Source organism: Phaethon lepturus, unplaced genomic scaffold (genome assembly GCF_000687285.1).
Source record: "Phaethon lepturus isolate BGI_N335 unplaced genomic scaffold, ASM68728v1 scaffold4446, whole genome shotgun sequence".
Lineage (NCBI taxonomy): Eukaryota > Metazoa > Chordata > Aves > Phaethontiformes > Phaethontidae > Phaethon > Phaethon lepturus.
The window spans coordinates 819-16163 of record NW_010545401.1 but is presented as its reverse complement, the minus strand read 5'-3'; the positions used below and the strand labels follow the sequence as shown (position 1 = coordinate 16163).

At 37.8% G+C, this 15345-nt stretch overlaps 1 protein-coding gene across 1 annotated transcript in view; it reads right to left on the bottom strand.

The window, feature by feature from the left end:
* The window catches only part of LOC104622214 (ankyrin repeat and SAM domain-containing protein 6-like), a gene marked incomplete at its 3' end in the record, with an annotated part of 17371 nt that extends 6555 nt beyond the window's left edge, over window positions 1-10816 (bottom strand). The window contains exons 1-7 of the mRNA XM_010288932.1: window positions 10811-10816; window positions 8512-8722; window positions 7847-7896; window positions 6627-6830; window positions 4658-4823; window positions 3814-3995; window positions 160-349 (exon numbers count right to left, since the gene is read on the bottom strand). Coding sequence (XP_010287234.1) covers window positions 160-349; window positions 3814-3995; window positions 4658-4823; window positions 6627-6830; window positions 7847-7896; window positions 8512-8722; window positions 10811-10816 — 1009 coding nt within the window. The remainder of the gene's footprint in view (window positions 1-159; window positions 350-3813; window positions 3996-4657; window positions 4824-6626; window positions 6831-7846; window positions 7897-8511; window positions 8723-10810) is intronic.
* Window positions 10817-15345: the final 4529 nt, after the last annotated feature.

Sequence of the window (15345 nt, the reverse complement as noted above, 5' to 3'; positions counted from 1 at the left end):
GGAATGCCAATCTTGCAGTAATAAACACCAAAATATTTTTTCTAGAAAGAAAAGAGTTCTCACTCTCATGCAGATACACACTAATCCAGTACAGTTATAGCTTTAAACAGTTTGTGCTCTTGATGAATGGATCTCCTGTAATTACAGTCACCTACTCACCATCCTCTGTAATAGTACCACTGCTGGAACCATTGCTCTTGGCTTGTCTGTGAGAAGAAGAGAGAGAGGACTCTGTGTTGTGAACCTTAGGAGATGGGGAGGGTGATGGGGAAGGTGTGAGAGTTGGTGATGTGCTTTTAGATGTAGATGAAGTCCCAGATGGAGGTCTTTTGCTCATCTCCAGTTTTTGCTGTAGTTAATGATACAATCATTTCAGTTTAACAAAAAAAAAAAAAGTGTTTACCTATATATGATGCTTCAGTATCACTTAAATTGCATATCATTTCTGTAGAGCATGTAGTCATAACTAGAAGCTTCTGCTTGATTCATATTGAAATAACTGGAGCAACACTGATTTATCCCAGGTGAGAGTCTATCCCCTCAAATTCAAGACAAATACATTTATTAAGGCTGTAATTTTCGAATAAGAAAATTATTTCTTATACAGCAATACTATATATAAGCACTACAATTATTCTTTTTATAAAAGCTGTAATTACTTTGACTCTGAAAATGGGTCTTTTTAATTCAGAGATTTAATTGAATAAATAAAACCTCAATTAAAGCTTTTCAAAGTATACCAGATGCTAATTTAAAGTAGCACTTCATGCTGTATTAATCAGAAATATACAGCAAGCATAAATGAAGTTTCAGGTGCATTTAATCCCCTTGCTGCACTGGAATTAAAGTTTCCAGTAAACCCTTAAACTTGTTATTACCTAACATGAGTCAAATGATTCAAGTTTAGTGAATATTTTGCAATTATTTAATACATGTGGAGGCATGGAAAACAGGAAAAGACTAATTAAAACGAGGAATAAGAATATCTATGTATGTATATCAAGTCTTTTCCAAAACAAGTTAATGTACCTCATCTCCTAAATTCCTCAAGCTACGTGTCACTTTCCACATTTCAATGTTTGCATTAAATGACCTAGAAAGAAGTCTTAGGTGATTTTCTCCTGGACTCCTGAATTCAGAGTTTAACTTAAAATACCGCTTGTTAGTCAGGCTGCTACAAGGAAAATGTAAGAAAACAGCTGAGCTGAGTAACAAGGCAAGAAGGAAGAATGACAGTGGTTCCTGCTTCTGTGTTACGGCATAAATGGAACTTTTCTAGTTAATGAAAGAGATGGAGATTAAAAAGATAAAACTGATGTGAGTGGTAACATTCTTCCATTACCCTATCCCCTACCAGAATGTACTACCTCCTTAGCCCTGCATTGAATTGACTTGAAGTAATGTAGCATGATACAAATTTGAGAGGTCTCTAAAGAGCATCGTGAATTCATTTTAATTTTCTGTCCTAAATTTCCCTTTATTCTGGCCATTTGTGTTTCAGAATGCTCTTCCATCTCTAGTGCATTGTCTGCATTTATTTAAATTACATCACCCTGGAAATTGTTATTGTTTTTCTTTAAGGCTTGCACAATGCCACCCCTCATGAATAACTTTTGCAAAACTGATCAGTGCAACATCACTGCATTTTTAGATCAGCTGTTTCCACATTTAGACAGCATGACCCTAATGAGAAGACACAAGCATTTCCACAATGGATACAGACATTAAATTTTCAGCATTTATGTTGTCGATTACAACAAAGTAGGCTGTTTAAGCTTTTGCAGTTAGTGTGGCTCTGTATGTGACCGTGTACTCCCAACAAACACTGATGTCCCAAAAATCACCTCAGACGTGTGATATATGAACATCTATAGCAAGAGGCACACTGATTATATGTTTTGTTATTGGTGGATAGACTGAAATTCATCTGGACATCTAAGCAAAGAGCACTGAAAGAGCTGTTACCTTTCCAACATAATGGCATCATTTTTATTTAAAAATCTTTTCAACACTACGATGAACTGCCTTCCCAGAAGATGACCTGCAGGGCATTGCACCTCACTACTTCTTTATCCCCTAATGTCTTCCACTGTGAGTGGGGATAATAGTTAAACTTTTTAGTGGCAGCATTATTGTAACAACAGACTCCAAGAACCACAGCCCAAAGCTCACAGGCACAGGTAGTATCTCTTAATAGACTAATTAATATAACTGGAGAAAAATAAGATTTGGGGGAGGGGTACACAAGCAGTTCTTCTGAAATTATTTCCAAGATGAAAACAAGCTGAGAGGAACTGCTGAGAGTTTAATTAGAAATATATTGGTCAGACCACCTCTGAAAGAAAAAGCATTTGGTAGCTGTTCAGTAGAGGAGACTTTAATGAGGGAAGAGGATAATAAAGTCACTTTGTCTACAGAAAGAGACAGATCATTTATAATGCAGGGAGCAGTTACATGGGATAGAAAAGGAGGAAAGATTATCATGTGCCAAAGAATCAGTACGAGTCCACAGCTTTTGGAGGTCCAGCAGAGTTATAAATTTCAGCTCCCAATTTCATCTTTGAAAAGCAACCAGTAGTCCCTTCAGAATCAGGACTGATAGATCAGAGACAAAGTGACTATTCATGGAAACTGTTTTGGCATTGGTAGTTTCATGCTTTTCTTTTTCTGATTTTTGTCCTCCAGAAATTTCAATTAAATCACTGAACAACTTTGTAACTTCACTGATCGTCGATATTTACTGTTTAAATTTACATATTGCTTATTGTTGCCATATAAGACATCACAGAATGAAATAGCAAATGTAATAATTTCATACTCTGGCCATTTTTGTTTCTTCAAGCAAAACTTCAAGAAGAATCTCATGAAAAGATGCAAAGAAAACAAAGCAAAATGAGCTCTTTGGAGATTACACAAGCAAAAAGTTGAGAAATTTTGCTCTTAGTCATGTATTCATTAAATATAAATATATAAATTCATATATTTACAGAATACCAGACATTAGAACTAAACCCCCAGATTATGTGCTTGCTTTCTGTTGCTCTCTGAAATGTAATGTTTCCCTGTGTGAATAAACCCATACATTTCACAAGAGTGTATCACATCTTCTGTTATGATGTTGCCTTCTAACTTGTGTCTCTGCAGGTTTTGAAGATTTAAAATCTTAATTCTTAAAAACTTTGTGCAAAGCAGTTGCTACCTTCAAAGTACAGGCATAAAAATGGGCAGGTCACGAGGGTAAAGCTATTCGAGGAAAATGATAGGCAAGTCAGTGCAGACAATATGGCCTGCACTCAGGAGCAAAACCTGACGTTGGTGATGTTCATACTGTTTAAAAATAACACCTTGTGGAGCAGACTGGATACATGCATATTATTGTGATCAGCAGATCCTGGTACAAATTATCTCATGTTCTGCACTCAGGTTGTGTCTTTGGAGGGAAACTAGCTATACCACTTCAGAGTAAAGCCCATGAATAACTACCATAGAACACTGGACTCAGTCAGGGCCATAGAAAGAAATAATGAGAAAGCAAAATAACAGTGCAGATTTACCCTAAGATCAAGTATTGCATTTACTGTTTTTAAAATAAGAGTGAAATTAATAATAAAGCAAAATCATGTTTCATTATTAGGTGTGATCTTTTGTAAACTTGCAATTAAAAAGAAGGTTCATGGAGCTGAAAAGTTTCCACTACTGTAAGAGGGGTTCATTCATTTTAGGCGTGCAATGTCATGCAGTTATATCTATCAGCTCTCCATGACTGAGACATGACCTATTAAAATCAGCCAGTTTGGAAGTACAAAAATTTACATGTCTCTGTACCTTTACAACATGTCCATTGCCAACAATTTGAGCACACTGCAAATCAGACGGAGTGGATGAAGGAGTTGACTGGACTGGACTATACTGTTGGCTGGGTTTCTGTTCAGGTAAGCCTGCTGCTTTTCTTCTTTGGGCTGCAATCTGAGACAAAACATTATCTGCACTGCCACCTAAGAAAAAAAATAAAATAAAAACAGAGTCAAGGAAACCATCACTTAAAAAACATTTGTTAATCCTTAACTCACCTCTCTGCACCACCCACTTTCTTTTAAAAACTGACTGGATGAAGTAAGAGAGAGAATGGTAAGGTTCAAGCCTGTTCAGCAGCTTTTAGGAAAGGGAACAAAAATCAAGTGCAGGAGAAGAGAGAAGCCAGCTTTGTCTACATACAGAGCTGACTTTCATAGTCTTGGATATAGGTTTCATGAGCTGCTTCACCATAGCTGCCAGATACAATGCTTGTAGCTTTGTTTTTAATTGAAAACCATTTATTTTATTTTAAACAAAAAGCAAGTAACATGGGTAAGAGACAGCTCTATGAAATGTGTGTTGCAATGAAGAAGCATCCACCTGATCCATCATGGGTGGACGTGTCTTTTCTGAGACGGGGCTAACTGATGAGATTTCTATAACAGATGTGAGACTTTTCTTCCCTTATGTAGCTGTCCAAAGTCCAATCCTGTTCCAACAAATTTTATAGAAGTTTTGCTTATACAGCAGTAGGAGCCCTCAGAAAAGGTTTAGTACCTTCTACCATCATCACAAACACTGATTTTTTTAGCTGAAACAGATACAAATTACTTTCTTATTGAAAATAAAAGCAGCATGGTACCTGATCTGTTATACAGTTCTCCTCCATGCCTGTTAATTCCTGCGATGTTATTGGATCCACCAGAAGAATGGGGAGAATGGTTGAAATTGTTGGAATTTGAAGGAGACGCTGGTCTTCTTGTAAATGTTGGTAATTTGACTGGTCTAGCACCTTTGCTAACAGGTGTCTGGAAAACGAACAAAAAAATTTTCATCTTTTTTGTTTGAGCAAAACAAAGATCAAACTTCAACTGCTATATTTTAAGTTCTGAAACTTCCACTGAAGAACAAAAAGGATATCAGAAATAATCTTATTTTACATACACAAATACATTGAATATATATATATTCAACAAAAGAAATGACACCATAATAAAGGCATTATTTCTCCTTAACCTTTGGCCAACACAAAATGAACATAAACATGCACCTAAGATACCTTATACATAATATTACAAGTGGGGCAGGCTGGGGACAGGAAGAATTATCACACGTAAAACATCTTTCCTGCAGAATCCTGGTTTTGTCTCTCCCGTCTTACAAAACAGCTCCCTGTTTCTCATCTACTTCTCATCCACCATACCCCTGTTTCTTACTAACTAAGCTGCAACAAGTGACATGAATTTTCTCTCCCTCGGTTTCATTTTCATATCTCCTTCAACCTAAACAGCGACCTGCACCATTTTATTGGCTATTGTTAACTGAGGCACTAATGATCTACCTATATGCTAGCCAAATCCTCAGCCACGTCCACATCTTCCTTCAATTCTTCTGCTTTTACACCACTAGCTACTGCCAACCATCTGACATTTGGCTCTTGCAGCTCAGCTTTTTTATGTTTCTTATCCTGTTGCTCAAATCACTTCTTTCAACTCTGACTTACTAGGTTTCTCTCCTTCTCCCCTATACCCCTAGCAAAACCCTTCTTCCCCCACAGAAGGTTTGACAGCTAGTCCTCCCCTACTTCCCCTGCTCCTCACTTTATATACGGGTGCCAGTTATCCACTTACGTTATTACAATCATCTTTTTTAGGATGACAAACACTTACCTTCCTGTGATCTACCACTTCCCTTCTAATATTCCACCTTATTCCACCTAAATCACCTCTGCTGGTATCAAGCTAACTTTCACTTAAAAAAGGAAGACTGAAAAAAATTTCTCCTAAAATGTCTTTATAGTTCCATTTCTAGAACTGACATGAAATACAGTTCTGGACTAGTAAAACAAACCCTCCTCTACATTTGGCTATTAGAGTCTAAAGTCAGGGGAGTAAGCACTTCCCCTTTTTCTCCTACTAACTATGAAAGCAAAGGTTGTCTGGGTCGTTTTGCTTCCTGTTTCAAGACAAACAAGCTATTTTCCTTTTGTTTTGTGTTTTCACTAAAAACATTGTAGAATCAAGCAAGCTCTTTCTATAAAAAACAGAATTTATTTAGACTTTTTCTCTTTTTACAGTACTTGCACTTTCAGGCTGTATGCCTTCAAGCCCACTTGGTCACTAAGTGCTAGATTTTTATCTATTACTAATCTTTCAGAATGTTATGTCTGTATATTTATGTCTCACTGATATTTCTTCCCTCCCACCTAGTTCCTAAAAATTGAGGAACTATCATTCTTTTCTTCTGCCCCTAGTCTTCTTCCAAATCAGAGCAGTTTCTGCCACACTCCAATATTGGGCTGTATGTACTTTGGCAACTTAAATATATAGGTGGAACAAGCAGCCACTTTAGCGGCTTGCAGCAAATTTATTCAGGCTCGACTTCATTCTGGTTAAGAGCAAAAAAGTCGATTCATTTCATACAAAACTTTTGTTCCATTTATGTTCCTTCCATAGAGATGTGTATTCTTCCTAAACAGCAAAGCTTAAAAGGACAAGCCATTACTGAGACAGTGGGTTTAAAGTAATTTCTAATCAGAAAGACAGTGTGGCTCACCAGTCAGCATAGCCTGGACATAACACAGTGTTTTCATACACATTTTGATTGCTTACTGTATCAGAGTTCCCACTGCTGTTAAAATCATGCTTGATCGCTCTCTGTGGCCAGGCAGTTCTCATCTGTTCAGCTTTGCCATCCTTGCTAAGTCGCGTTAGGTCAGAATTCCAAAGCTCAAAACTTGAGGGTGGTAAGAAAGGCGGTATCACTGCTTTCAGTTTATCGCTGGGCAGCCTGGTAAACGGAGCACTGCTTCTCAACTGAGAGAGGGAAATAAAGAAAAAGAAAAGAGCCTCTTCTTAAGAAGTATTACTGAGAGCTGATGATGTACTTTCAAAGTTGTAAGTTAAATAAAAAGATGGAGGCAATGTATTTTTAAACAAAATAAAATGGAAACAAGACACAAAAGTAGTATTTGTGAAGATGTACAACACTTAATAACAGACATAATCCAATGGACATTCTGGCACCTGTCAGTATGCTCATTTATTACAATGAATATAGTTCATTAAGTGGCAGAAACTGTCTCTCTCTTCACTGGGCTGAATCTTGCTTCAAACTGATCTTATCAGGAATGTTAACAATTAATTTCCAAAGAAATAACAAGGTAATCCTCTCTGCATTCCTAAACAGGACACCTGGAACCACTGAACAATCGCCTGTTCCTGCTGTGTGTATTCTCCAGAAAAATAAAAAACCACCACAACTGATTTGGCTCCCTGGAGTTCTGTCAGTCAGTCACACCAAAAGTTACTCAATCTTCTTAAAAAGAACATAAAGGATAACCAGCCAAATTTAATGACATCTCCAGGGAGTAAGCTGTAGGGGAATTTACAGCTACATTATAACAAAAGAAGAAATAGAATAATACAAATAAATATCCCAAACTCAGTATTTCATGGTTGCCTCTACTAGTAATTTCTCATTTTTACATTGTACCATGTTCCATCCGTGTTTTCCTCACAGCATACTGCTTGTCAGCAACTGATCAGTTGTTCCATCTATTTTAGTAATTCACTGCTGATCACACAAAGGTATAGGTAACTCCTGAAAAAAGTCAGTACTTGTGAAGGGCTTCTATACCATGCTACTTGTAGTACTTCCTAGTCTAAGAACTACTGATGTATCACAGCCTCTCAGTTCCTGTCTAGTAACTATAAACAAATGATAGTTCTCTTTCTAATGGTGACTTGGATAGGTTAAAATAAAATAAAAATAACAGGAGTTGCATGACCTTCTGAATTGGGATGAACACACCAAGAACACTGCAACATACCATGGTTGTCAGTAATTCATCATCCTTTCCTCCTTTCGCAGTGTTTACACCTGAAAGATATATAATGATGTTTTATTGTTTACACATACCTACTTTTGTTCTCAAGGATAGCTTATTGTTTTCAAATATTCAAGAGCTTTACCCTCAGTAAGCACACAAAACCAAGATTTTCAATGACACTGTCATGTACCTAAATTAAAGTTAAGCCGATAGTTTTATTTCACATCACAAACTGTGGGTGTTTTGCATGAAGAGCTGTACAATTTCAGTAGATGTGCTTTATGATTTGGGCTCTTCCAATCTCTCTTTCTTCTCAGAATTATTTATTTATTTGTTTAAAGGTTTTCATTACATAAATTAGTTTACCAAAGATACTAACAACTTTTGAGTTACCTGTCTTTACTGTCTGATTTAATGGTCTGATTTAATGCTACAGAGCAGTAACATGGTTATATTAGCATTTTCCTGCATAAATGATGCTGTATTCACTGTTCAGCATAACCAACAGTAAGGAGTAAAAACACCTCTTCCTGTATATACTATAAATACATTACATGTCTTTTCAGTTATATTAAGTTAAATAAAAATAAATCAATAAATTAGAAATAGTATCATCTTGACTACCCCACAAGAGCTCACTTCCCACAAGACAACTCTGGCTTTACCACTAGCTTTGTTATTTGTGATCCGAGCTGTTGCAGCATCAAGGTTTCCAGAGGTGTCCATATCACTCTGTGAAAATGCTTTTATGGTGGAATTTAATGATGGTTCAGGCTCATCAGGAAAAGGCACAAACTGATTGGAAGGAAATCCATGGCGCAATGTCTGAGTCAACTTCAGCTTGCGGAATCGATTGGACATCCTGCTCCACCAGGACTAGATTGATAAGAAGACAGAACAATTTAGTTCCAACTAAAAGAAAAAAGAGGAAAAGACATGTACAATTACGTAATCCTTGTGGCAGTGATAAAGCTGTCATGGAGTTTTTGAGACAAACTGCAAAAGCAATGTTAAAGCAGTTCGCAATGATCAACAGAATCCTTCACCATAATTTGTATGCATAAATCAGTCTCTTTCCTTATTTTTCATCTGGCAAATGCCTTACAAAATTTTTTCACACTATCTGGAAAGACAAGGTAGATAAAAGCATTAGGGCAACTTGAATAGGAAATTTTTACAGCCACATTGCAAATATTTAATCTTCCCATTAACTTGCAAATTTCACCATCCATTAACACTCTTTGGCACCAATGAACTGGCATGTATACTTTCTGCTTTTTAGAGGTGTGCATAGAAGTTTATCCGATCTGCATGAAAACTTCTCCGTAAGATTCTCAAAATCAGTGGGAAACTGGAAGACTTCTGATAGTATTCCTGTCAAGCTAAGGATCCACAATCCACACAGTGCTGCTATACAGGTAACTTAAACCTTCCCAGAGTAGAAAGACTATAGACTGAAAAAGAGCAAGCGAAAGAAATATAAGCTGTGAAAACACCGCAAACCATAGGACAACTATACCTACAACCTCCATCCATACAGGTATCACATATGTGGAACTGTTACATGAAAGGACCATCTTTGCTCAAAATAAAATTTACACAAGTATTTACCAACTTACACATTTTTATGGGCAGACAGTGCAAGATACTTCAAGTATTTAACAGGACATTTCTCCAAACTATGAGACCCCTATAAGCTATATTAAGAAGACCTATGCAATCTGTATTAAAGATTATGTGGTTTGTAGGCAAATAAGTCAGATTATAAATATCTTCTGACTATTTCTTAGTAAAGCTTCCTCTTCCCTTTCTGGAAATTCTTTTTAAAAAAGCACTAAAGTCATGTAAAAGCAATGATACTTCATCAAGGCAGCTTTACATGATACCAAATCCACACAACACACTTTCCTACTTTACTCTTTATTCTTAGCCATTCCTTCTTACCATACATATTCCTCTCTCTCCTTGGCATTTAACAGCTTTCAACTGCTTAGTGATATATGTCTTTCCAACTGTCACTCAGTAGAATTAAATAATACAAACTGTAAACTTATCCGCTGTAAATCAATCCTTCCAGCAGATGATCATTAAAAAGATTTTAAATCTTCACAGAGCATTAGTAATGGATGGAGTTCTCAGACCTCTGTATCTCTTTGGAGATATAACTAATAAAGATTTACATTATTTTCAGCAACAAAGACTTGATGGAAAAAGGCAAGAGAGACAAATAGTTCTGAGAAAGTGATAAAACCCACACAGTTCAACATTTATTCACCTTCCAAAATGAACTGAAAGGGCAAAAAAATCCATCTAGTTTTAACAGAGAGTACAATAAGCTTACAAAAGAGACTGCACAATGTGGTTTGGTCTTGTTCACTAAAGCTAGCTTCCTTCTGTAACAAAGATCACTCCTAAGTTCCTATCATCTTTGTTAATCTTCTTCACAGTGCTTCTGCCTCGTTAACATATGCTCACACCACAAACTAACCCAAAATGGAGTAAGTACAGACACTATGTTACCATATAAAAAACCTACTGCTCTCCGGCAAAAAAGGAATGAGAGTGGAGAGGTTCATCTTGTTCACTCTGGTGTTCAGAGTACAGTGATCTAAGCTCTGGAGTTTCCAGTCTGCTATTGCAGAAGGATGTGGCCTCTCCATCTACCCTACCACATCACACATGTACAGACGCTGGAATAAAGGGCTTTGAACTACTGAAGCAGTCAAGTAACAAAAATGCATTTGTGGTTAAAAATTGCGCCTGTCAAAAGGATGAAATCCAGTAGCAGTGGGAGAAGGCAACAGTATCAAAGAACAGAAAAATGGTGTTGCCACTTGAGAAATACCTTAGACATTTGTAATAATATTAGGAATGAAAGAATAACTGGAAGAACTGGAAATCTCTGTCCTCAAACAACTTTCATCTAAAAAAGAAACAATGTGATAATTCACACTGCTCTAATACCGACATTGAGACTGTAACTTGCTGAAGAAGCACACGCAGGGAGAAAAGAGAAGAAATAAAATTTTTGCATATGGAAAAGGCCCATAAAATGTCCAAGTCCACAAAATGATGAGAAACAAAGCAGTTAACAGTCCCTGTGTGAAAGGGCTAAAGAATGAGATCATGGTTATCCACTACATAACCAGTAGGTAAAGCAACAAGGGCCTGTATTATGCATGAATTAAAAATAACAGAAACACACAACAAAATAAAATGTCTACTCGTAAAGTAGATCACAAAAGTGATCAAACAGGAGACACTGAAAAGGATTTCTTTTTTATAAACTTCAAAAGCAGCCTACTTGTGATCAGATATTTTAGTATGAATACCACTCACAAGAGGAAGGTAGGAATAGATGTGCATTTGCTGAACAAAGAAAGAATATTTAAATGAGCTTACATAAATTAAAACCAGACAACACTGATTAAAATTACCCTAATAATAGACAACACAACATCTGAACAAATATTATCTTCAAGATAAGTTAAGAGGATGGAAGAAGTTAACAGAAATCTGGCAAAAGGCAAATGCATCATCACCCTTACCCCAAAGAAGAAAATCAGAAAATTTACTGATCAAAAAGTTTAACTTGAAAGGACATCATTGAAAAAACTTTGTACATCATCACAGCTTGTAACAGACAGCTGGTATGGGTTTGTTGGGAATAAATCCCACCAAATCAATCCCTCTGTCTGACAGAGTAACTGGTCAAGTGGGCAGAAGGGAGGAAAAGCTGTTACGTAGTTTGACTTTAATAAAGCTTTTAGCGCTATTCCATGTAACATTCATTGAACGACTGCGCAAAATATGTTTCAAGTAAAATTAATATAGGGAAAGCATCATAGCCAAAAACATATTAAGAGACAAATAATCAACAATGTGATCTCAAATTGGGAGGACATACTTCGTGGAGTGAAACAGGAGTTTGGAAATGTTCATTAACAACAGCAACAATAAAACATAACATATTTTGCACAGTCTATGGAAGACATCTATCTGGACAGCTTGGTGAGCACCTTAGATACTCTAAATTTAAACACTGACAAATTGACATTATTCAGTAGGGCTCAAGCTGACAAGTAAGAAGAAGAAATCAAGTGTACAAATATAGAAAAGGAAGTAAGTAGCAAAGCAAGCTGTACTGAAGAAAAAAAAGAAAATCAGAGCTGCAACATATCACAAAGTATAGATGCACAGTGTCCTACTGCTGCAAAAAAGGTGAATTTCACTGATAACAGCATGAAATACACAACTGTGCAAATAGTTTTTGTATGCCACTGTGATACTGACACCCTAGTTGAAATCTCATGACTCCTTTTCGATCCCTCACCTTGACAGATACAGACAAATTAGAAATAGTAAGAAGTTTAGGAAACAACCTGCAAACAAGGAAATTTGAATTAATTATTTTTATTTAGTCTAGGAAAAAAAAAGATTATGGTAAAGAATATGGTAATTCTTTAAGAATTTATATAGTACTGTCCTGGTTTCAGCTGGGATAAAGCTAATTTCCTTCATAGTAGCTGGTGTGGGGCTATGTTTTGGATTTGTCCTGAAAACAGTGTTGATAATTCAGGGATATTTTTAGTTGTTGCTAAGCAGTCACGGGCTGTTCAGCTTCTCATGCTGGCCTGCCAGCAAGTAGGCTGAGGGTGCAGAAAAAGTTGGGAAGGGATGCAGCTGGGACCACTGACCCCAGCTGACCAAAGGGATATTCCATACCATATGACATCATGCTCAGCATAGAAAGCTGGAGGAAGAAGGAGGAAGGGGTGGGACGTTCGGAGTGATGGCGTCTGTCTTCCCAAGTAACCATTACGTGTGATGGAGCCCTGCTTCCCTGGAGACGGCTGAAGACTTGCCTGCCCATGGGGAGTGGTGAATAAATTCCTTGTTTTGCTTTGCTTGTGTGCGCGGCTTTTGCTTTCCCTGTTAAACTGCCTTTATCTCAACCCATGAGTTTTCTCACTTTTACTCTTCTGATTTTCTCCCCCATTGCACTGGGGTGGAGTGACTGGCTGCATGGGGCTTAGTTGCCGGCTGGGGTTAAACCATGACCAGTTCTTATAAAAATTAATGTGGCCACTGAACAAGAATCGATCAACTTAATACGCAGCAAGACGTAGATTGGATCAGGGGGAAAAAAATTATGACCACAAGAAGTGACAAGCAGTGGAACTGGATGCTGACAGAGACCATGGGACCAAGGGATCTTCTTCACCACAGTGAAGGAGGAGAGAACAGAAACCTCCATCAAGGATGTTTGTGGCACGTTCATTCTGTCTCCTACGTAAATGCAGGTGAGCCTCTCGAGTTCCCTCTCATTTTCACACTTCTATGATTCTGTAGACCTCACATTGTCATTTATACTGATCTAGACAGAAAATTTATGTACTGGCAGAGTCACCATAAGTATTTTTGGTTTACAGTCCTGGCTCAACACAGAGCCGTTGTCCACACGGAAGCACTGCTGCTACAAAACCTGGGAGAGGTCCCTCACGTCAGCACTCTCTTCACATGCTGGTCCAAAGAGAGATGAGTTTGATGACCACCCTCCCAGCCAATCTGAAAATGTCATTTTTACCCGCTCTGAACATTTGTAAGGAGACTAAGATATGTAACATACTTGTGGTCAGACAGAATGCTTACTAAAGCATTAAACAGTAGTGGAAGAGGGAGCTATATTTGCTTTCAGATTATATGTATAAGAGAACTATATGTAACACAATTTCTGCTGAAAAAGTGCCTGATTAAGACTTAACTTGTAAACACTGTAATATTTTGTAGTTTTGAGACCAAATACTTAATCATTCCACACATCAAAATATTAAATTTGTGTCAGTACTCATGTGTCCATCTTCATCATTGACAAATATTATATTTTAATTTCACTTGATAATCTTTAATGATCCTAATTCAAGCCTTTGCATCATAACACTGCAAGAATTGCAATCCGACCTGTTGTTGATCTGTATTCCATAGAGCCAAAAGTTGTTCTGACAACCTCCCATCTAAGTAACTACACCTTTAAAAAGGTCCATCTAAATTGATACTGAAGTTGTATCATATCTAATAAAAGAATAATCATATGAAAATAACCACTTACTGCTTCATAGTTAAAACTGCAAAACAGATTTGAGCTAAAGTAGAATTTTAAATGGTCTTTAAAATTCATGTCAACAATAGCCTGGAAATTACCATGTGTGTTTCCAAGACCCTGATAATATTTATACTAAAGGTGAGATCATGGCCTCAAGGAAATTCTGAGGTACACTATAATCAAAAATTATTCACCTAAATAAACAACAATAACAAAATAAACTCATAGTTTTTCCTTCTCTTTTGCAAACAGAAAGCTTTTAAGCGGCATGTTTTGACTCTATGTTGTTTACTAGATGATGCCAGTTTCGAGTTAAGAATACAGCATGCCAGAGGACATGTAAGCCTGAACTGCACACTCTTCCACCCTTCATATTAAAACCTCTGCTATGATCTTAACTGCCAATGCCAATACGCTGTTTCCATTTACGGTTGAAATAAAGTCTACCCTCTGTCCTAGAGGTAGACAAGCGATATATTCCCTCAGTCTCTTGAGCTGTCCCGCACAGAGTCCCAGGAGTATTTTCAAGTACATTACCAGAGCTTCAGTTTCCTTCCTACACCATCCTTCCTTCTTCTAGAGTCTACTGAATAGCATAAAAGTAAAATAAAATAACTACTGCTGCAATTCCTACATAGAACAAACATATAAATAGTCCGTTTCTCACTATGTCAGGAGATACTAGCCAAATCCCCACAATATATCCACTCCAATTTAAAAAAAAAAAAAAGAAAAAGATAGCAATGAGCATAGAAAGAGTCTACTAAAACTGGACTATATTTGGATTTTAAAGGCAGATTTAAAATTAAGATCATAATGGAAATTCAGTTCCAAACTTGTGAACATAAGTTTGCGCGGCAGTTCGCGCAGGCAGGGCGTGCAGGACGCAGTCATCCCCCCGCCGGCACTAGAGATGTTCTGACGAGTGGCCATCGTCCTCCCAGAAGAGGCTCAGTCATGGTCGCCACTCAGCTGAAAACCGTGGCCTGAAGGAATATGGCGACACAGACAGAGCTCCCACTCAAGCACACGGCTGTCCAAGCATCTGGCTGCAAAGAGTGCCTGTCAGTTTTACCAGAGACCAGCAGAGACACCATCTGCGTGCAGTGCGACCAGGTGAGCAACTGCTCAGCCTGGGGCAGGGCTGGCAGAGGCAGTGGAGAGGCTGAGGAGCATCAGGGGGTGTGAGAGGGAGATGGATCAGTGGTGCCCCGCTCCCGCCTGTCTGTGAGGCAGAGGGAGCTGGTGGAGGCTCCACAAGCAGCAGGGGATCCCCTGCCCTGCTGCTGCCGAGCAGAAGAAGGGGACCTAAGAGATCAGGGGAAATGGAAGCAGATCCCTGCTCGGAGACGCTGGCGAATCCCCTCCCAGCCTCCCTCACCATCCCAGCTGCCCT